The 22486-nt window shown below is 42.8% G+C and overlaps 3 protein-coding genes across 5 annotated transcripts in view; all 3 read left to right on the top strand.

Annotated features, from left to right (window-relative positions):
* The window catches only part of LOC118102878 (NLR family CARD domain-containing protein 3-like), a 32201-nt gene extending 15320 nt beyond the window's left edge, over positions 1-16881 (top strand). The window contains exons 4-14 of one of the 3 annotated variants that reach the window (XM_047338796.1): positions 2832-2936; positions 3111-3215; positions 10457-10561; positions 11335-11439; positions 11592-11725; positions 12097-13876; positions 14565-14738; positions 15024-15197; positions 15307-15353; positions 15601-16166; positions 16210-16881. In XM_047338796.1, the coding sequence (XP_047194752.1) occupies positions 2832-2936; positions 3111-3215; positions 10457-10561; positions 11335-11439; positions 11592-11725; positions 12097-13876; positions 14565-14738; positions 15024-15197; positions 15307-15353; positions 15601-16124 (3253 nt within the window). In that variant the 3' untranslated portion in view covers positions 16125-16166; positions 16210-16881. Of the gene's footprint in view, positions 1-2831; positions 2937-3110; positions 3216-9027; positions 9172-9919; positions 9990-10456; positions 10562-11334; positions 11440-11591; positions 11726-12096; positions 13877-14564; positions 14739-15023; positions 15198-15306; positions 15354-15600 lie in introns of those variants that run through there. The other 2 variants (XM_047338795.1, XM_047338797.1) reach the window with 2 other exon arrangements.
* Positions 7051-8513, top strand: LOC124851336 (stonustoxin subunit beta-like). Its single transcript, XM_047338817.1, has 2 exons — positions 7051-7856; positions 7900-8513. The coding sequence occupies exon 1, from the start codon at positions 7257-7259 to the stop codon at positions 7812-7814; it is 558 nt and encodes a 185-aa protein (XP_047194773.1). The 5' UTR covers positions 7051-7256; the 3' UTR covers positions 7815-7856; positions 7900-8513.
* Positions 16882-17792: 911 nt separating the features above from the next.
* LOC118102977 (serine/threonine-protein kinase DCLK2) overlaps positions 17793-22486 on the top strand; it is a 14434-nt gene continuing 9740 nt past the window's right edge. Inside the window, exons 1-3 of the mRNA XM_047338802.1 lie at positions 17793-18035; positions 18505-19651; positions 21914-22302. Of these exons, the coding sequence (XP_047194758.1) occupies positions 19216-19651; positions 21914-22302 (825 nt within the window). The 5' untranslated portion in view covers positions 17793-18035; positions 18505-19215. The remainder of the gene's footprint in view (positions 18036-18504; positions 19652-21913; positions 22303-22486) is intronic.

Genomic DNA, 22486 nt, shown 5'->3' with positions numbered 1-22486 from the left:
CTGGGATGCAACGACAAGTCTTAGGTCTGATTTGCTCCGATGAGGGTTGTTACACTCTGCACTGCAGCCAGAGGAGTCAATGTATCCCTCCCTCTGCCAGCGCTCAGTCGGGTGGGAGTGTATCTGGGTGGCCGGCTGGAAGTCTGTCCTTCTGAGTTCTCTCCAGCAATTGGGTTCACCTCAACACCTTCAGAAACTGACGTTCAGTGAGCCCCTCTATCCATGTCGAACTTAGCACTCATTCTTCTGCATTATTTTGCTTTAGCCACTGTGATTAAGCTCTGACTTTGCTCATGTGCAAACAAAGTGTGAGTTAGTGCTCTGTCAACACTATTAAACTTTTCCCACTCGTTTGGGCCTCTTGTCTAAACAGCGTTTACGTGTGTCTTAAACTGAGATTTTTACCAAATGCCTTCAAGTACAGATTTTCCAAAATGGTTGGGGCATGTCATTGTTAGTTTGTTGTGTCATAGGTTTAATTACAAGTTAGCAGCTATATTTAGCATCCGGCACCACATTACCATTGATTCTGGGCATCTGCCTCGCTCAATGTTACTCTGATCTGCTTTCTTACTCTAGTTTCTGACAGATTGTCAAATTGTACTTTCTTGATTCTTGTTGTTGTGGTTTGTACCCTCATGGGTGAATCCACTTATTGTAAAAGTCACTCTGGCTAAGCTTCCAGCTAAATGTAATGTAATGTAAAAGAGCATTAATGTCGACCTGATGCTTTACTGGCCCAGAGGCTTGTTTGAGCATTTGTATTGTAGATATACTGATATTTGCAAATTAATTAGGTGAGGATTCTGTATAACTACTGAAATGTGTATCTTGTTTCTGTTTGTATTTTATAACCAGTAGTTATAATATTCCATCAATTCATTGACCTTCCATTAAGCTACAAAATGTTTATTCTAATCAATGATACAAATACGCTTATCTTTCTGATGTTCTCCTTTACACGTGGCTTCTATTGCACATCTGTCCGTCCTGGGAGAGGGATCCTCACAAGTGTCTCTGAGGTTTCTACGTTCTTTTTACCCTGTTAAAGTTTATTTTTTTTAGTTTTTACTTACTGTTGTTGAGGGTTAAGGGCAGAGGACGTCAACCCAAATTTTTTTACTACTTGTGATTTAAATGGACTATGTATTAGCTTTGTACTGTGTGTGTCCTTAATTCACAATAAATCAACACGTCAGGTGTAAACAACAGAATGTGTCTCGTTAGTTTCAGAGAAGTTTCAGGACTCCAACAACTCAAAGTCTCATTGAAGAAAACTACAATTTTAAGAGTTTAAGAATAAAGTTGTAACAACAAGAATGATTAGTCGATTAACTAATGTCAGAATAATATATCAGGATGATATTATATAATATAATAAGATGTTATTGGATTAATTTCTCTTAATTTTGTCTTTTTTTCTTCATTAACTAGTATTTTTGTATAAATATAGAAGTCATCACGTGTCAAACCCTGTTCTATAATCAGCCTATCTCGTCATATCGAAAGTGAAAGTTAAAGTGGACAGAGGACATTTTGGATACCGGGCATTCGGCTGCCTCACGTCAGGACAGATTCTGGAAACAAGAAGAAAAGAGTTTTTCTGACGTCAAAGTAAGTTAAGCTGTTCGTTAACGTGTTTATGAACGTGTGTTTGTGTGCTTGTGTGTGTGTGTGTGTTTGTTTTTGTGTGTTTGTGTGTGTGTGTGTGCGTATTTCTTAGTGCGTCACTCTGCGGACGTGTTTACAAAGATCACAGCTGCTCAACTTTGTCGCAAAGCGAACTGAACGTACAAAGTCACGAGGAATCTGGATTTATACTTTGATATTGTTTTGCAACGTGTTAAAGTCTGAGCCTTTGAATCGGACTTTGAATCAAAAGTTCAGACTTTGTCTACGTGACGAATATCTGAGAAAATCAAGTGGATCATGTGGGAGGGGTTATTGTTCAGAGACAGTACCGTGCTGTCACCACAGGGGGGCAGTGAAGCCAGGTTTAGATGTTGGGACAGATAAAGAAATGTTTCACTATTTTTTACATCCAGACAAATAAACAGCAAGAACTGAACTGAAACATATAAACAAACTACAGACACATTAAATAACACAAATAAATAAATACAAATAAATTAACAGAACAGGGATTAATATAAAAAACAGTTAAAAAAAATACAAAGTTACTCAAGTGAAAATATTAAAGTTGAGTTTTGATCTCGCAGACCAATTTAATGACGTTGTAATGCAGCTAAAATAGTTAGAAATAACAATAAGCATGTTGTAAATTATTTTAAAAAGTATGAAGTAATCTGGGTCAGATCTGACATGAGACTGAAATTCTCCCTTTATGAACTTTGGAGCCTTTGGAAACGTCTGTTTGTGTTTCAGCTGCAGAAATGAGGAAAAAGAGGAAGTTGAGTGAAAGCGCTGAGGCCTCCAGCTCTGAGTCTTCAATCAGGTAAATATCATGACAGGAAAATGAGTAAAGAGCAGCAAAAGAGGTTTAGCAGCGCACAACTGTAACTTGCAAATATTCACTTCATATGTTGGAAAATGTTGTTAAATCCTAGATGTTTTCCAGTGTCCAGTAGATTGAATTAAAGCCGATCTGTGTCAATGCTGGGTTCACAGCTTGTTTTCTACTCTCCCCCAGTGGTTTTTCATTTGAGGGAAAACCGAACCTCCCAGTGACTTTCTAGCAAATGCTCAGTGCTCTATTGTTCTTCTTGTTATTGCCAAAGTCAATGATTCCCCTGAACTGTTTGTTTTGTCTTATTAATGCACGTATATGATGTATAGTTGGTGAGTGACTGACCACTCTTCTCCTCTTGTAGTTCACAGACGACAACAGATGGGTCCCAGGTTCCCAGTGGAGTCTCCTGGAAGAGTGATAGATCCATGCACGTACCACCTAACATAGGAGATGAGAGTCCTAAACGGTAATTCTACATTTAGTGTTTTTTAATTAAAGTACAGTATATCCTTAAATGGGCTTGACACAGCTGGACACAGGTTACGCTGTCTGTCGCAGTCATGCAATTAAATATCAATACAGAAAATAAAAAAGAATGATAGTGTTGGTAACCAAATAAAGCAAATCTCTCCTCTTGTAGTTCACACACGACAACCGATGGGTCCCAGGGTCCCAGTGGAGTCTCCTGGAAGAGTGATGCATCCATGCACGTACCACCTAACATAGGAGATGAGAGTCCTGAACGGTAATTCTGCGTCATGTCCAAACACAACTTTGAACAAAAACTGATGAAGAATTTATAAAAAAATAAAACTACTGCTGAAGGGGGTTCGAAAAACGTGTTTAGTTTGAGTGAATACTTTGACCAATAATGTGCCATTTGTTGCACTGCTAACAGCCAGATGACTGGGGAACCACCCAGCCGGTCATGCAAACAGTGTCTCACGTCAGACTGGGATGAGTCGGACTCCCCCTGTCCGACGTGTGCAACGAAACGCCAAAAACTATCTCAAAGCCATAGAGATGATACCGGTAAGTTTGAATACTGCCACCACAACTAATTCTAATAAAAAGTTTTCTTTTAAATAAAAAGGCAAACAACTAGATAAAGTATCAAGTTGATCATTTCAAGCCGAACCAGGGTTCAGTTTGATCTGGATCGAGACCACCTCTTTTGGTCAGAATAAATTGGTCCGTTGCTCCGTACTGTGGTCTTGGTTATTTTTGACTTTTCAGACTAAACTGAAAAGTCCAAAGGTCCAGACCTAACAAAGTATGTGTGAGAGCCCAAAGTCACAAAGTCAGGATTTTGAGTTTGCTCAGGATTTTCCACAATTTAGCTAAAATGATCTGCTATTAATTTAATGGATATTATTGGAATTTGCAATGATTCATTTGTTTGTTACAGGGGTCCACCATCTCTTGAAAGCAAAACATGTTTTTAAAGAAGAAATGCGAAAAAAATTTACCTTCACATCTGAAGGTACTGGTGACAGTCGGGTTTCTTTGGACAACATCTACACAGAACTCTACATCAGCACTGGAGAGAGCGGAGGGCAACAAGCAGAGCATGAGTTCAGTCAGCTGGAACGTAAATTGAAAATGCCTTCATTGTCGAAACATACAGTGAACCTCAAGGATATATTCAGACCTTCGTCTGGCCAAGAGAAAACCCAAAGAATAGTTCTGACGAACGGCATGGCAGGGATCGGAAAGACTTTTTCTGTGCAGAAATTCATCTACGACTGGGCCAAGGGAGATACAAACACAGATATTGATTTTGTTTTCTATTTTGCTTTCCGAGAGCTGAATTTGAGTACAGGTGAGAAAAGCTTGCACAAGCTCCTGACCGACTTCCACCCTGTTCTCTGTGATTTGGAAAGTCCAGAGCTTTATGCCAAAACCAAGGTTGTAGTGATCCTGGACGGCCTGGATGAAAGCAGACTCAAACTGGACTTTGAGAACATTGAGAGGCAAACATCTCTGAGTGAAGAAACATCTCTGGGTAATCTCCTAGTAAACCTGATCCAGGGTAACCTTCTCCCGGATGCTAAAGTCTGGATAACTTCTCGTTCAGCAGCAGCCAGTCAGATCCCAGCAGAGTATGTCGACATGGTGACAGAGATAAGAGGGTTCTATGATAAACAAAAAACTGAATATTTCATGAGGAGATTTAGTCATGACTTGGATCTTGCTGAGAGGATCACTTCACATATCCATTCTTCACAACATCTCCACATTATGTGCAAGATACCAATCTTCTGCTGGATTTCTGCCATATTATTCCAGGAAGTTTTTGCTGAAGACAAGAATGCTGAAATTCCTCAAACTCTGACAGAGATGATGGCACATTACCTGTTTACTCTGACAAAACGTAGAAACAGAAAAATGTACAAGAAGCCTCAGGAAAACGTTCTGATAACACAGAGAGAATTTCTTCTGAAACTCGGCAAGCTTGCGTTTGATCATCTGCAGAAGAACAGCCTCATTTTCTATGAGGAAGACCTGGAAGCCTATGGCATTGACATAAAAGAAGCATCTATCCACTCTGGATTTTGCACCACAGTTCTTAGGGAGGAAGATGTCTTTTCCCACAGAAAGGTTTTCTTCTTTGTTCATCTGACCATTCAGGAGTTCTTTGCAGCTCTCTACGTTTATGACTGTTTCATGAACAAGAAAACAACAGAGCTCAACGACTTCCTGAAACTGAAGGACAAAGAACCAACTTTACTTGAGCTTCTGAAAGTCACAGTTGACATAGTGTTGGAGAAGAAGAATGGCCACCTGGTCTACTTCTTACGATTCCTCCTGGGCCTCCTGGTTGAATCTAATGGGAGAGTCCTTCAGGGTCTCATAACATGGCCGGATCCAAGCCAAGATACCGATAAGAAAATATTAACTTACCTGAAATCCCTCCGGAGAAAGACCATCTCTCCAGAAGGTAGCATCACCCTGTTCAGGGCCATGATTGAAATGAGAGACCAGAAAGTCAAAGAAGAGATTGAGGAATATTTGAAGATAGAAGATGGTTCAAAACCAGAGCTGACTCCCCTGCACTGCTCGGCACTGGCCTACATGCTGCAGGTATCGAAGAATGATCTGGATTTGTTGGACTTGAAGAGTTACAACACATCCAATGAGGGCAGAAAGAGGCTGATACCAGCAGTGAGGAGCAGCAAAAAGGCCATGTAAGTTTACTTATCATATGTAAGATAATCTGGTTTCAGTATTTCTTTCACTCCTGTGGAGTGTACGCTGATCTTCTTCTTTTTCTTCGTTTCACCAATGAGTTAGTTGGATATAAGTGGGACAGGGAGGACTTTCCTGTGTATATTCTTTATATATATCTGATGTACGTCTCCCCAATCTTCTACTGTTGTACAAAGTATCATCCAACCCATCCTACTTAACTGTTCCACGTGATACTTCAACACGTGTGACTGCTGCCCAGTAATAAGTCTCCCCACAACCTCTCTGAACTCAACTGTAAGGCCTTCACTGGCATCGAAACCTCAGTAGACCAGGAAATCTGTCACTCGCTCAACTGCCGCCTTTAAATATACCTTCACGACACAGGTTAAGGTCGATAAAGTGCGACAGGCCCGGTTCTGCAAAAGCCTGGTATCTGCAGCCCTGAATGAGACATCCCATTACCAACCCAGCTCTCTACCGTCTGTCAATGTTAAAGGCTTGAGATGTCCCTCCTTGTTCTTGTTGCTGTTTAAGAACGTAGACTGTTTCTTGCTCTGTTCTTCGTGCCATGGGATGTATTTTCAGGAGGTGAATGTGCAGAGTTGGAAACAGGGACAATAAACTCACTAACTAAATGGGTGCACCTCTTTCCTAATCTTATAACCCTATTATCCACCCTTAGACTCGCATCCTGCAAATTGACGACAGAGTTGGTTGAACGTGTGGGCTTTGGTCTCACGTTTCCTGGTCACCTCTGAGAGATCTGGACCTGAGCAACAATGACCTGCAAGATTCAGGAGTAGAGCTGCTCTGTGCTGGTCTGAGGAGTCAGAACTGCAAACTGCAAACACTGAGGTACACATTTATGCAACAAACTGCACACACCCAGATATCGTAGTTTTTATCTATAGTTATATATTATAATGCCCTGTCTCACAATGTTAAAGAAGCATGAATTGGGCTTCATACACACCAAATAAACGTTGATCTTCTTCACATCCATTCAGAGCTGCAAGAACTCGCTGATTAACTAAATTCTGTGTTGTGTCAGATTGTCAGGTTGTCTGGTGACAAAGACTGGATGTGCGTTTCTGGCCTTGGCTCTAGAGTCCAACCCCTCCCATCTGAAAGAGCTGGACCTGAGCTACAATGATCCAGGAGAGTCAGGAATCAACCTTCTCTCTGAGCTGAAACAAGATTCAAAATACAAGCTCAGCATTCTCAAGTAATTATAATCCTTGCTGCATTCTGCTCTGTGGTTCACAGAAAAGCTCAGGGTAACAACTTTGCTCTCAATCTGAGCTGCTGATTTTAATCCTCATTTTCCTCCACAGTGATGATCATTGTGGAAGTCACCGGATGATACCAGGATTCAAGAAATGTAAGTTTCTGTAGAAATCCATTTAGCTTAATGTTACAGGCTACGTGCTTTCGATTGACTTTTTACCTGCACTCCTTCTCAGCTGCAGCCCCCTGATGTGCAGGCTGTAGTATTGTCAGGTTTTTGCAAGGAACATAATGAGACCCTGGATTTCAGATTTAGTATAATGCTTAATGTTGCCAGCAGTGGCCGTAAGCTACATTACTGAGATCGATGCTCATGAAATTATACTTTTTCTTACCTTCAGATGCTCATGAGCTCATCTTGGACCCCAACACAGCTCATAAGAACCTCTGCCTGTCTGAAGAGAACAGGAAGGTGACCTGGGGGGAAGAGAAGCAGTCATATCGCCGTCACCCAGAGAGGTTTGATCAGTGCCCACAAGTGCTGTGTGAGCAGAGTCTGGATGGGTGCTGCTACTGGGAGGTTGAAGTGACGGAGCCCTTCAACATTGGGGTAACATACAAACCCACTCGCAGGAGCGGGGATGTGGACGATTGCAAACTGGGATGCAACGACAAGTCTTGGAGTCTGATTTGCTCCGATGAGGGTTGTTACACTCTGCACTGCAGCCAGAGAGTCAATGTATCCTCCCTCTGCCAGCGCTCCAGTCGGGTGGGAGTGTATCTGGATTGGCCGGCTGGAAGTCTGTCCTTCTACAGAGTTCTCTCCAGCAATTGGGTTCACCTCCATACCTTCAGAACGACGTTCAGTGAGCCCCTCTATCCCGCTGTCGAACTTCGCACTCATTCTTCTGCATTATTTTGTTAGCCACTGTGATTAAGCTCTGACTTTGCTCATGTGCAAACAAAGTGTGTAGGTTAGTGCTCTGTCAACACTATTAAACTTTTCCCACTACGTTTGGGCCTCTTGTCTAAACAGCGTTTTACGTGTGTCTTAAACTGAGATTTTTTACAAATGCCTTCCAAAGTACAGATTTTCAAAAATGGTTGGCTCATTGTTGGTTTGTTTGTGTCATAGGTTTAATTACAAGTTAGCAGCTATATTTAGCATCACGGCACCACATTACCATTGATTCACAGGCATCTGCCTCGCTCAATGTTACTCTGATCACAGCTTTCTTATATAGCTTCTGACAGATTGTCAAAATTGTACTTAGTTGATTCTTGTAGTTGTGGGTTTGTACCCTCATGGGTGAATCCACTTATTGTAAGTCACTCTGGCTAAAAGCTTCAGCTAAATGTAATGTAATGTAAAGAGCATTAATGTCGACCTGATCGCCACCTACTGGCCCAGAGGCTTGTTTGAGCATTTGTATTGTAAGTATGCTGATATTTGCAAATTAGTGGGGTGAGGATTCTGTATAACTACTGAAATGTGTATCTTGTTTCTGTTTTGTATTTTATAACCAGTAGTTATAATATTCCATCAATTCATTGACCTTCCATTAAGCTACAAAATGTTTATTCTAATCAATGCTGCAAATACGCTTATCTTTCTGATGTTCTCCTTTACACGTGGCTTCTATTGCACGTCTGTCCGTCCTGGGAGAGGGATCCTCACAAGTGTCTCTGAGGTTTCTACGTTCTTTTTACCCTGTCAAAGTTTAGTTTTTTTAGTTTTTACTTACTGTTGTTGAGGGTTAAGGGCAGAGGACGTCAACCCAAATTTTTTTACTACTTGTGATTTAAATGGACTATGTATTAGCTTTGTACTGTGTGTGTCCTTAATTCACAATAAATCAACACGTCAGGTGTAAACAACAGAATGTGTCTCGTTAGTTTCAGAGAAGTCTCAGGACTCCAACAACTCAAAGTCTCATTGAAGAAAACTACAATTTTAAGAGTTTAAGAATAAAGTTGTAACAACAAGAATGATTAGTCGATTAACTAATGTCAGAATAATATATCAGGATGATATTATATAATATAATAAGATGTTATTGGATTAATTTCTCTTAATTTTGTCTTTTTTTCTTCATTAACTAGTATTTTTGTATAAATATAGAAGTCATCACGTGTCAAACCCTGTTCTATAATCAGCCTATCTCGTCATATCGAAAGTGAAACTGTGAGGTACAGAGGACATTTTGGACAAAGGACGTTCAGCTGCCTCACGTCAGGACAGATTCTGGAAACAAGAAGAAAAGCGTTTTTCTGACGTCAAAGTAGGTTCAGGTGTTTGTTAACGTGTTTATGAACGTGTGTGTGTGTGTTTGTGTGTGTCTGTGTGTGTGCGTCTCCTCTGTGTGTGTGCGTATTTCTTAGTGCGTCACTCTGCGGACGTGTCAAAGATCACAGCTGCTCAACTTTGTCGCAAAGCGAACTGAACGTACAAAGTCACGAGGAATCTGGATTTATACTTTGTTATTGTTTTGCAACGTGTTAAAGTCTGCGCCTTTGAATCGGATGTGATAAAAAGAAAAGGTTCAGACTTTGACCACGTGACAAAGTCTGAGAAAAACAACCCGGTTCATGTGAGAGGGGTTGTTGTTCAGAGACAGTACCGTGCTGTCACCACAGGGGGGCAGTAAAGCCAGGTTTAGATGTTGGGACAGATAAAGAAATGTTTGACTATTTTTTTTCAGCAAGAACTGAACTGAAACATATAAACAAACTACAGACACATTAAATAACACAAATAAATAAATACAAATAAATGAACAGAACAGGGATTAAGATAAAAAACAGTAAAACAAAATGCAAAGGTACTCAAGTGAAAATATTAAAGTTGAGTTTTGATCTTGCAGACCAATTTAATGACGTTGTAATGCAGCTAAAATAGTTAGAAATAACAATAAGCATGTTGTAAATTATTTTAAAAAGTATGAAGTAATCTGGGTCAGATCTGACATGAGACTGAAATTCTCCCTTTATGAACTTTGGAGCCTTTGGAAACGTCTGTTTGTGTTTCAGCTGCAGAAATGAGGAAAAAGAGGAAGTTGAGTGAAAGCGCTGCTGCCTCCAGCTCTGAGTCTTCAATCAGGTAAATATCATGACAGGAAAATGAGTAAAGAGCAGCAACTGTAACTTGTGTCCTGTTTTAAACTGAAAGTTTCTCAGTCTGTGTCATTTTAGTTTCAGTTTCTTCACGATAAAAGTCCCCAGGAGCAGGAGCACAACCCCCCCTACAGCAAATATTCAGTTCATATGTTGGAAAATGTTGTGAAATCCTAGATGTTTTCCAGTGTCCAGTAGATTGAATTAAAGCCGATCTGTGTCAATGCTGGGTTCACAGCTTGTTTTCTACTCTCCCCCAGTGCCATGGTTTTTCATGAGGGAATTGTTTTTCATACTGAACCTCCCAGTGACTTTCTAGCAAATGCTCAGTGCTCTATTGTTCTTCTTGTTATTGCTCAAGTCAATGATTCCCCTGAACTGTTTGTTTTGTCTTATTAATGCACGTATATGATGTATAGTTGGTGAGTGACTGACCACTCTCTCCTCTTGTAGTTCACACACGACAACAGATGGGTCCCAGGGTCCCGGTGGAGTCTCCTGGAAGAGTGATGCATCCATGCACGTACCACCTAACATAGGAGATGAGAGTCCTGAACGGTAACTCTACATGAATTCTGTGTCATGTCCAAACTCTTTCCCTTTCTCTCTGTTTCCAGGTATCTCTGACTCCAGAGCTGCAGGATTCAGACAACAACAATTATTATTAATAATTATTAATTATTATTACTATTATTATTATTATTATTATTATTATTATTATTATTATTATTATTATTATATGAATTGTCGCTGCTATCATTAAAATCCTCTTTACACTCTTATTGTTTTCATTATAACTAGTCAGAGCTGAAACCTGATGGTGGACAACTGTTCCTGGTCTCTCTCTCTCCCCCCCTCTCTCTCCTCTCCCCTCTTTTCCACCCATCTCTCTTCTACTCCCCATTTCTCTCCACTCACCCACCGGTCGAGGCAGGTGGCCGCCCACATTGAGTCTGGTTCTAGAGTTTTCTTCCCGTTAATGAGGGAGTTTTTTCTCTCCACAGTCGCCAGAGCTGCTCATTGTGGGAACTGTTGGTTTCTCTATAAATTTTAAGGTCTTAACCTTCTATGTAAAGTGCCTTAAGATAATGCATATTATGATTTGGCGGTATACAAATAAGAATGAATTGAAATTGAATAGAATTTTGGCCTTAAACAGTAGAAGAACAGTTAACTAGCATAGGAAAGAACTTTGATTCCAGTGTCAAGGTTTTACCGTACGTCCACGATCAAGTGGACAGTCACAATGACCCAGATATTTTTCTTAAATGAAGGTGGAGACCAAAGACAGAGCTCAAAGGAGATTCAGAGTTTAATTTCTCCTCTTGTAGTTCACAGACGACAACAGATGGGTCCCAGGTTCCCAGTGGAGTCTCCTGGAAGAGTGATACATCCATGCACGTACCACCTAACATAGGAGATGAGAGTCCTGAACGGTAATTCAAGGTCATGTCCAAACACAACTTTGAACAAAACTGATGAAGAATTTATAAAAAAATAAAACTACTGCTGAAGGGGGTTCGAAAAACGTGTTTAGTTTGAGTGAATACTTTGACCAATAATGTGCCATTTGTTGCACTGCTAACAGCCAGATGACTGGGGAACCACCCAGCCGGTCATGCAAACAGTGTCTCACGTCAGACTGGGATGAGTCGGACTCCCCCTGTCCGACGTGTGGAACGAAACGCCAAAAACTATCTCAAAACCATAGAGATGATACCGGTAAGTTTGAATACTGCCACCACAACTAATTCTAATAAAAAGTTTTCTTTTAAATAAAAAGGCAAACAAACAGATAAAGTATCAAGATCATTTCAAGCCGAACCAGGGTTCAGTTTGATCTGGATCGAGACCACCTCTTTTGGTCAGAATAAATTGGTCCGTTGCTCCACTGTGGTCTTGGTTATTTTTGACTTTTCAGACTAAACTGAAAAGTCCAAAGGTCCAGACCTAACAAAGTATGTGTGAGAGCCCAAAGTCACAAAGTCAGGATTTTGAGTTTGCTCAGGATTTTCCACAATTTAGCTAAAATGATCTGCTATTAATTTAATGGATATTATTGGAATTTGCAATGATTCATTTGTTTGTTACAGGGGTCCACCATCTCTTGAAAGCAAAACATGTTTTTAAAGAAGAAATGCGAAAAAAATTTACCTTCACATCTGAAGGTACTGGTGACGGTCGGGTTTCTTTGGACAACATCTACACAGAACTCTACATCACCGCTGGAGAGAGCGGAGGGCAACAAGCAGAGCATGAGTTCAGTCAGCTGGAACGTAAATTGAAAATGCCTTCATTGTCGAAACATACAGTGAACCTCAAGGATATATTCAGACCTTCGTCTGGCCAAGAGAAAACCCAAAGAATAGTCCTGACGAACGGCATTCCAGGGATCGGAAAGACTTTTTCTGTGCAGAAATTCATCTACGACTGGGCCAAGGGAGATACAAACACAGACATTGATTTTGTTTTCTATTTTGCTTTCCGAGAGCTGAATTTGAGTACAGGTGAGAAAAGCTTGCACAAGCTCCTGACCGACTTCCACCCTGTTCTCTGTGATTTGGAAAGTCCAGAGCTTTATGCCAAAACCAAGGTTGTAGTGATCCTGGACGGCCTGGATGAAAGCAGACTCAAACTGGACTTTGAGAACATTGAGAGGCAAACATCTCTGAGTGAAGAAACATCTCTGGGTAATCTCCTAGTAAACCTGATCCAGGGTAACCTTCTCCCGGATGCTAAAGTCTGGATAACTTCTCGTCCAGCAGCAGCCAGTCAGATCCCAGCAGAGTATGTCGACATGGTGACAGAGATAAGAGGGTTCTATGATAAACAAAAAACTGAATATTTCATGCGGAGATTTAGTCATGACTTGGATCTTGCTGAGAGGATCACTTCACATATCCATTCTTCACAACATCTCCACATTATGTGCAAGATACCAATCTTCTGCTGGATTTCTGCCATATTATTCCAGGAAGTTTTTGCTGAAGACAGGAAAGCTGAAATTCCTCAAACTCTGACAGAGATGATGGCACATTACCTGTTTACTCTGACAAAACGTAGAAACAGAAAAATGTACAAGAAGCCTCAGGAAAACTTTCTGATAACACAGAGAGAATTTCTTTTGAAACTTGGCAAGCTTGCGTTTGATCATCTGCAGAAGAACAGCCTCATTTTCTACGAGGAAGACCTGGAAGCCTATGGCATTGACATAAAAGAAGCATCTATCCACTCTGGATTTTGCACCACAGTTCTTAGGGAGGAAGATGTCTTTTCCCACAGAAAGGTTTTCTTCTTTGTTCATCTGACCATTCAGGAGTTCTTTGCAGCTCTCTACGTTTATGACTGTTTCATGAACAAGAAAACGACAGAGCTCAACGACTTCCTGAAACTGAAGGACAAAGAACCAACTTTACTTGAGCTTCTGAAAGTCACAGTTGAGATAGTGTTGGAGAAGAAGAATGACCACCTGGTCTACTTCTTACGATTCCTCCTGGGCCTCCTGGTTGAATCTAATGGGAGAGTCCTTCAGGGTCTCATAACATGGCCGGACCCAAGCCAAGATACCGATAAGAAAATATTAACTTACCTGAAATCCCTCCGGAGAAAGACCATCTCTCCAGAAGGTAGCATCAACCTCTTCAGGGCCATGATTGAAATGAGAGACCAGAAAGTCAAAGAAGAGATTGAGGAATATTTGAAGATAGAAGATGGTTCAAAACCAGAGCTGACTCCCCTGCACTGCTCGGCACTGGCCTACATGCTGCAGATATCGAAGAATGATCTGGATTTGTTGGACTTGAAGAGTTACAACACATCCAATGAGGGCAGAAAGAGGCTGATACCAGCAGTGAGGAGCAGCAAAAAGGCCATGTAAGTTTACTTATCATATGTAAGATAATCTGGTTTCAGTATTTCTTTCACTCCTGTGGAGTGTACGCTGATCTTCTTCTTTTTCTTCGTTTCACCAATGAGTTAGTTGGATATAAGTGGGACAGGGAGGACTTTCCTGTGTATATTCTTTATATATATCTGATGTACGTCTCCCCAATCTTCTACTGTTGTACAAAGTATCATCCAACCCATCCTACTTAACTGTTCCACGTGATACTTCAACACGTGTGACTGCTGCCCAGTAATAAGTCTCCCCACAACCTCTCTGAACTCAACTGTAAGGCCTTCACTGGCATCGAAACCTCAGTAGACCAGGAAATCTGTCACTCGCTCAACTGCCGCCCTTTAAATATACCTTCACGACACAGGTTAAGGTCGATAAGGTGCGACAGGGCCCGGTTCTGCAAAAGCCTGGTATCTGCAGCCCTGAATGAGACATCCCATTACCAACCCAGCTCTCTACCGTCTGTCAATGTTAAAGGCTTGAGATGTCCCTCCTTGTTCTTGTTGCTGTTTAAGAACGTAGACTGTTTCTTGCTCTGTTCTTCGTGCCATGGGATGTATTTTCAGGAGGTGAATGTGCAGAGTTGGAAACAGGGACAATAAACTCACTGACTAAATGGGTGCACCTCTTTCCTAATCTTATAACCCTATTATCTACCCTTAGACTCGCATCCTGCAAATTGACGACAGAGTTGGTTGAACGTGTGGGCTTTGGTCTCACGTTTCCCTGGTCACCTCTGAGAGATCTGGACCTGAGCAACAATGACCTGCAAGATTCAGGAGTAGAGCTGCTCTGTGCTGGTCTGAGGAGTCAGAACTGCAAACTGAAAACACTGAGGTACACATTTATGCAACAAACTGCACACACTCATATATCATAGTTTTTATCTATAGTTATATATTATAATGCCCTGTCTCACAATGTTCTCAGAACCATGAATTGGGCTTCACACACTCAGCTTCACTTCCTACCTTGGCTTAAACAATGTTATACTGAAAAGAACACCATTAAGAACATGTTCCATCCGGTTGCATGAATAAACACCAAATAAACGTTGATCTTCTTCACATCCATTCAGAGCTGCAAGAACTCGCTGATTAACTAAATTCTGTGTTGTGTCAGATTGTCAGGTTGTCTGGTGACAAAGACTGGATGTGAGTTTCTGGCCTTGGCTCTAGAGTCCAACCCCTCCCATCTGAAAGAGCTGGACCTGAGCTACAATGATCCAGGAGAGTCAGGAATCAACCTTCTCTCTGAGCTGAAACAAGATTCAAAATACAACCTCAGCATTCTCATGTAATTATAATCCTTGCTGCATTCTGCTCTGTGGTTCACAGAAAAGCTCAGGGTAACAACTTTGCTCTCAATCTGAGCTGCTGATTTTAATCCTCATTTTCCTCCACAGTGCTGATCATTGTGGAAGTCACCGGATGATACCAGGATTCAAGAAATGTAAGTTTCTGTAGAAATCCATTTAGCTTAATGTTACAGGCTACGTGCTTTCGATTGACTTTTTACCTGCACTCCTTCTCAGCTGCAGCCCCCTGATGTGCAGGCTGTAGTATTGTCAGGTTTTTGCAAGGAACATAATGAGACCCTGGATTTCAGATTTATTATAATGCTTAATGTTGCCAGCAGTGGCCGTAAGCTACATTACTGAGATCGATGCTCATGAAATTATACTTTTTCTTACCTTCAGATGCCTGCGAGCTCACGTTGGACCCCAACACAGCTCATAAGAACCTCTGCCTGTCTGAAGAGAACAGGAAGGTGACCTGGGGGGAAGAGAAGCAGTCATATCGCCGTCACCCAGAGAGGTTTGATCAGTGCCCACAAGTGCTGTGTGAGCAGAGTCTGGATGGGTGCTGCTACTGGGAGGTTGAAGTGACGGAGCCCTTCAACATTGGGGTAACATACAAACCCACTCGCAGGAGCGGGGATGTGGACGATTGCAAACTGGGATGCAACGACAAGTCTTGGAGTCTGATTGGCTCCGATGAGGGTTGTTACACTCTGCACTGCAGCCAGAGAGTCAATGTATCCTCCCTCTGCCGGCGCTCCAGTCGGGTGGGAGTGTATCTGGATTGGCCGGCTGGAAGTCTGTCCTTCTACAGAGTTCTCTCCAGCAATCGGGTTCACCTCCATACCTTCAGAACGACGTTCAGTGAGCCCCTCTATCCCGCTGTCGAACTTCGCACTCATTCTTCTGCATTATTTTGTTAGCCACTGTGATTAAGCTCTGACTTTGCTCATGTGCAAACAAAGTGTGTAGGTTAGTGCTCTGTCAACACTATTAAACTTTTCCCACTACGTTTGGGCCTCTTGTCTAAACAGCGTTTTACGTGTGTCTTAAACTGAGATTTTTTACAAATGCCTTCCAAAGTACAGATTTTCCAAAATGGTTGGGGCATGCTCATTGTTGGTTTGTTTGTGTCATAGGTTTAATTACAAGTTAGCAGCTATATTTAGCATCACGGCACCACATTACCATTGATTCACAGGCATCTGCCTCGCTCAATGTTACTCTGATCACAGCTTTCTTATCTAGTTTCTGACAGATCGTCAAAATTGTACTTAGTTGATTCTTGTTGTTGTGGTTTTGTACCCTCATGGGTGAATCCACTTATTGTAAGTCACTCTGGCTAAAAGCTTCAGCTAAATGTAATGTAATGTAAAGAGCATTAATGTCGACCTGATCGCCACCTACTGGCCCAGAGGCTTGTTTGAGCATTTGTATTGTAAGTATACTGATATTTGCAAATTAGTGGGGTGAGGATTCTGTATAACTACTGAAATGTGTATCTTGTTTCTGTTTTGTATTTTATAACCTGTAGTTATATAATATCTTATTCTTAAAAAGCCACATTTTTTTTACTTCTCGTGGTTTATATGGACTATGTATTTTTCTTTGTACTGCGAGTGGCTTTAATTGTGCAGTTTGTATCATTTTAGTGAAGAAGGTTTAATAAACATTCAATATGTTTCTCTTTGTTTTCCTTATTTATTTATTTTTTAAACTAACAAAACCTTTAAATCTGCTCTGAGAACAGAAAAGTTAAATTTCTTACAATTTGTATTTGTGCCGGAGCGACTGTTTTCCGTGAGCCAGCGTCACAGTTTGATCTGTATCTGGTTCATGTGCACATGAACACAATGTCATGTGTGGATGAGCGGCTGACAGTGAAGGGAGGGGCCGCCTGAGAGCAGCGAGTCCCAGCTGTCGCCCCTCAGACGCTGGGAGGGAGGGTGGGGCCTCTTCACCCTCAAACCTAAATTGTTTTGTTGTAGCTTCGTCCTAATTCAGCATCTTCAGTTTTACTGTGCATCATTTTTTGGGTCATTCAGCAACTTTTGTTTTATTGTTTTATGTCCTCGTCTCTATTTGATCCATTGTCCAGCTTTCATTTTGTGTCTTTCTATAATTTATCACATTGTTTTTGCACCATCAATACCTAGAAAGGCTGTGGCCCAGTGGCCCCTGTCCCCTGGTGATGATGGAAGAATAACTCTCCTTCTTTTCTGTGGCTTAATTGAAATGAATCATCAATATCCTCATGATAGACACATGTTAAACGTGGTTGTGTGTTTGTACAATGTGAGTTTGAATGTGAGACCTGCGTGAATCAGTCACGACAATAAAACCAATGAATTTGAATTTCACTGACAAAAGACAGAGGAGGGAGAGAGGGTAGAGCGAGGCAGACAAAGAGCTGGAGAGAGAGAGAGAGGGAGGGAGAGAGAGAGAGAGAGAGAGGGAGAGAGAGAGAGAGAGAGAGAGAGAGAGGGAGGGAGAGAGAGAGAGAGAGAGAGAGAGAGAGAGAGAGAGAGAGAGAGAGAGGGAGGACGTTGTCATCACGTACAGGAGGAGGGGGTGTGGGGGGGTTGAACCGGTCTCTGCAGCAGCGGCCATGCTTCTCTCCTCCTTCTGTCTCCTCCGTGTGTCCCGCTCCTCCTCCGGTTCATCCCGCCTGCAGCCGCTGCTTCCCCGCATCCCGGCCTAGAGGAGCCGGCTCGGCTCGCTGGGAGCGGCTCGGTCCGCCTGGAGCCGCCTGATCCTCGGGAACAGACCGGAACAGGCACCGGGGGAAGAGGAGAAAGCCTCCATAGCAACAAACCGGTTTCACAGCATTATTGGTAGGTGCCTCCCTGTGTGTGTGCGCGTGTGTGCGCGTGTGTGCGCGTGTGTGTGTGTGAGTGTCAGCACAGCCTATTGATGGATAAAGTCAGTTCATGCATCAGATGAATTATCAGCTTTTATTAATATAATTCCATCCACACCCTCATATCCTGTTTTTGGCTTCAGATCCTTTAAATCTGACTGAAAATCAATGGACCTGAAATTTAATTTCACTAAAACATCTCGACTGTAATTCACCTGCGACCTCTGCATGTCTTATTCATCAGGATTTAATGAAACGTGTGCATGCAAACGAGGCTGTATGTGATTGTGCTGAATATTCATCCTTTCTTGAATGCAGTCCTGTCGTCAGTATCCTTAAACCCTGATCTGCACCTGGAGGCAGGACCTGCAGCTGCTGCTCAGGGTGATTGGTAGATCTGCTCGTCACTAACCCATGTGACTGTCATCTCTTCTTTTCATCAGTGATGGAGGGATGCTAAGGAACCGGACTGCACCTCTGCAGGACTGCTGGGACTCGACATGCTCGTACAAGGTCCTTACGCCAATGCACCGGGCTTGAAGGCAGAACAGTGAGGTCATAGGAAGGTCACTCCGACGGCTCGACCACATCACAAAGAAGAGTTCACCTCTGTTGGGAAAACTGTGGAGTTCATGGACCAGGACAAATTCTGTATGATGTGTCCATCTCCAGCCATCAAAGTATAGAAGAGGCCTTTAGCTAGATGTTGAACACTTTCCTGATCAATCATCGGACATTTGTGGATTAGTACATCGAAGAAGTACTGAAGTAGTGAATTCTACGATTATTTTAAGGCAGAAGGGTCCAACGTGTTGTGTTTGTAGCATAAGTTGAAGTTGGAGTAGCCCAACACTGGATTTACAACAGGATTACCTGATCTAGATCTGGGATTTTATCGGGATTACAGAGACTTCAATCAATTAAAACTACGACCAGGACCAGCACCAGGAAACCACAAAGCACACTAAGGTACTGGCTTTGTACTGGTTCTTCAGGCGGGTCATCTGGACTCTGAGCTAAAGAAGTAATTCCTGCTTGAACAAGCAAGACACCTGACTACGAGGATAAAAGTCACGTTTACTATTGTTGGACGATGAATCTTATGTAGCCGGAAATCCACGGGACGTTTCAACGCTACTGACACATTATTCACGATGTCTCTGAGCAAGACCCTCGAGCTGGAGCACTTTGAGGAACGAGACAAGGTTCGCCGGGGACGCTCCACCCGGGCCAAGAGAGATGACTCTACAAACAGCGCTGGTGGTGGGGGATCTGGCCCCAGCTCCAGGGGCAGCAGCCTGGTTCCTAGCCCTGCCCACAGCGCCAACTGCAGCTATTACCGGACCCGAACCCTGCAGGCGCTCACCTCGGAGAAAAGGGCCAAAAAGGTCAGGTTCTACCGCAACGGAGACCGGTACTTTAAGGGTCTGGTGTACGCCGTTTCCAGCGATCGGTTTCGCTCCTACGACGCACTGTTGATGGAGCTGACGCGCTCATTGGCGGATAACCTGCATTTGCCACAAGGGGTGCGCACAATCTACACTATGGACGGCAGCAAAAAGATCACCAGTATGGACGAGCTGGTGGAAGGTAAGATGCGTTCGTTTTACTCAGCCTTGTTCTGCTCAAAGGAATAGTTTAATTTCTGGAACAAGTTCTCATGCTACAACCCTAACCCTGAATAAGGATTGTGGACTCAACACTTCAGGCTGATACTGGAACTCACCATGTTCCTCCATTTCCATCTCATTTCCCTATTTCCATCACTGATAGTTCAATTCCAGAAATCTTTGTCTGTCTGTGCCTCACTTATCTGGAGAACCGTCCATCACACTTGTCATGTGTATTGTTAAGAGCCTAAGGTTACGTTCAATATTAATAATGAACGAAGAGGCGGCTGGAACTCGACGTAAGTGATGCTATAGATCACGACAAGAGTTGTTGGTCACAGCAACAACAGCTGTTCAGTCGAGCTTCACCAAACTTTCAATAAATAAGTGAACAGCTCTTAGTGCAGCAGCCGGTCTTTACTTCAGGTTCCGTGGTTCCCGACTTCTCAGTTACAGTGTACGAATTGTCGCGTATTCCTAGTAAGAATATTTTGGATAGAAAGTAAAATTGTTCAGAATCTTTCTTTTCATGAGTACAGAAAACATATTCCTTCTTTGTCGCTACTGAAGATTACCAAAGATGGATCGATCTATTGACCCTCTGATCTGTCCTCTTTAACGTCCTCACTGTCTGCTTCCTCTGTGTCTGTGCAAACACACTTGAATTATTTATCTCTGAGCACATCAACAGCAGAGTGATTAGTGTATAATCAATACAGAGACGATCTAAACCCCAACCTGGGACCGAACCATCCGACCGACCATCAGTCACAGATAATTCATCATCACAGGGAAACTAGCTTTTCACCTCATGAGGTTTCGTTTCAGGACGTTAAAATAACCACAACAAAAAACATCCATCCACTTTAAGATCTAAAGCAGGAAATGATTCTTCTTTAAAATCTCTGACGTCCGGTCCGTCTGCTCTTCCTCTCTGGTCTGAAGTCGTTCAGCCTGAAACAAACCAGCAGCTGAGTAACATCAGTATTGATCTGCGACTGGTTGTAATGTCCGGTAATGAGCGTTAGAGGCAGGAAGCTGTTCAGCCAGAGACATTCGGAAAGATGCTTCGCTAAGCCTTCAGTGGAACTAACAAACGACAAACAGACGTAAAGCTGCGAGTCGAAAGTGTGGAACCCGTTCACGACCTCTCTGTGCGTAAGAGGAAAAACGTGGAAGCTTGCAGTGGAGTGGAGCTTTTGTTTGGCTGCTTTCCGGCAACAGAAACTTAAAACCTATTTAACGAACTGATGTTAATAGACATCGAGCCTAAATAAAGATGGACGACACGTCTCCACTTCTTTCTGTTGGACAAAAATCAAGCCAAAATATCCCAATCGACCAATCATGAGTCAGACTCAGCTGTCAATCATGACGTATCAGCCCGTTTTTTTAAAGTCATGACCAAAACTGCAGCTAGCCGAAAGGCGACAATCACGATGTTTTGGCTTATTTTTTTCAGAGCCGTCATGTCGTCTCTTTGTTGTTTCTGTGTATTTGAATAAAAAACCCAAAGCAGCTGGTTTGAATGGCAAAGGGAAATTTTGACACTTGGAAGGAGACGAGCGGCAAGGTCACGAAAACACACAGAGAGAGAGAGAGAGAGAGAGAGAGAGAGAGAGAGAGAGAGAGAGAGAGAGAGAGAGAGAGAGGGGGAGGGGAAAGGTGAGGGATGCAGGTGCAGACGAGGTGTGTGTGTGTGTGTGTGTGTGTGTGTGTGTGTGTGTGTGTGTGTGTGAAAAAGAGTGACATGCAGAAAGGTAGAGCGAGGCAGAGTGAGACTACAGGAGAGAGAGACTCAGTTGGAGCCATTTTTAACCATATAAGGTAAAACTGTCGCCGGCTGCAGGTGTGATTGGCTCAAATTTAATCAAGTGAAGCTGCAACGATTACTCGATGAATCAGTTCATCAATTCACAGATAATTCATTTGTCTTTAATAATGAAAATATAAAAATTATTTGATGTCTTAAATGTTTTTCATTTGAGGACGTGTTGTTGGTCTGTGGATTTTTTTTTGACAAAACACACGTCATGTGTGGGCGGGGCCTCGATACCAAGGTTCCACAACTGCTCAGACTGCAAATGACGTGAAAAGCTCAAGATGGCAGCGTTTGATATTTTGGCTTCATTCTTGTACAAAAGGAGGAAGTGGAGACGTGTCGTCCATCTTTATTTACACTCACTGATCTGACGCCGTACGCTGTGCAGACTGAAAATCTTTGTTTCCTCTCTCTCTCCAGGTGAGTGCTACATTTGTGCCTCCAATGAGCCGTACCGTAAGGTCGACTACAACAAGATCTCCGTCCCCAGCTGGAAGCCCGGAGCCGGGGCCGGCGCGGCCAGCTCGACCCGGTCTGCCACGGTGTCCACTGGTGTGTCAGCGAGCGCCGCCGTCGCCACCGTCCCCAGAGAGCGCCCTGAGGGTCGAGAGGGCAGGGAGAGCAAAGACTTCATCAAGCCCAAGCTGGTGACGGTGATCCGCAGCGGCGTGAAGCCCCGCAAGGCGGTGAGGGTCCTGCTGAACAAGAAGACAGCGCACTCCTTCGAACAAGTGCTGGCCGACATCACCGAGGCCATCAAGCTGGACTCTGGTGCCGTGAAGAGGTTGTACACGCTGGACGGAAAACAGGTGAGACAGCGTTTGTTCTTTGACAGAATTTTCTTACCTGACACAGATTTACAGAGTTTTCACACCTTGTTTGGTTCAGACCTTCAGACTTTTCAGTTCAGTCTGAACCCAAATATCAGGCGTGAAAGGTTCCTCTGACCAACGCACCAAAATGTAGTCCCACAAAAAGAGATGCTCTGGGTCT

Source organism: Hippoglossus stenolepis, chromosome 23, assembly GCF_022539355.2.
Source record: "Hippoglossus stenolepis isolate QCI-W04-F060 chromosome 23, HSTE1.2, whole genome shotgun sequence".
Classification (NCBI taxonomy): domain Eukaryota; kingdom Metazoa; phylum Chordata; class Actinopteri; order Pleuronectiformes; family Pleuronectidae; genus Hippoglossus; species Hippoglossus stenolepis.
Note: the sequence above shows the minus strand (reverse complement) of the source record. Positions and strands in the feature narration are given on the sequence as shown.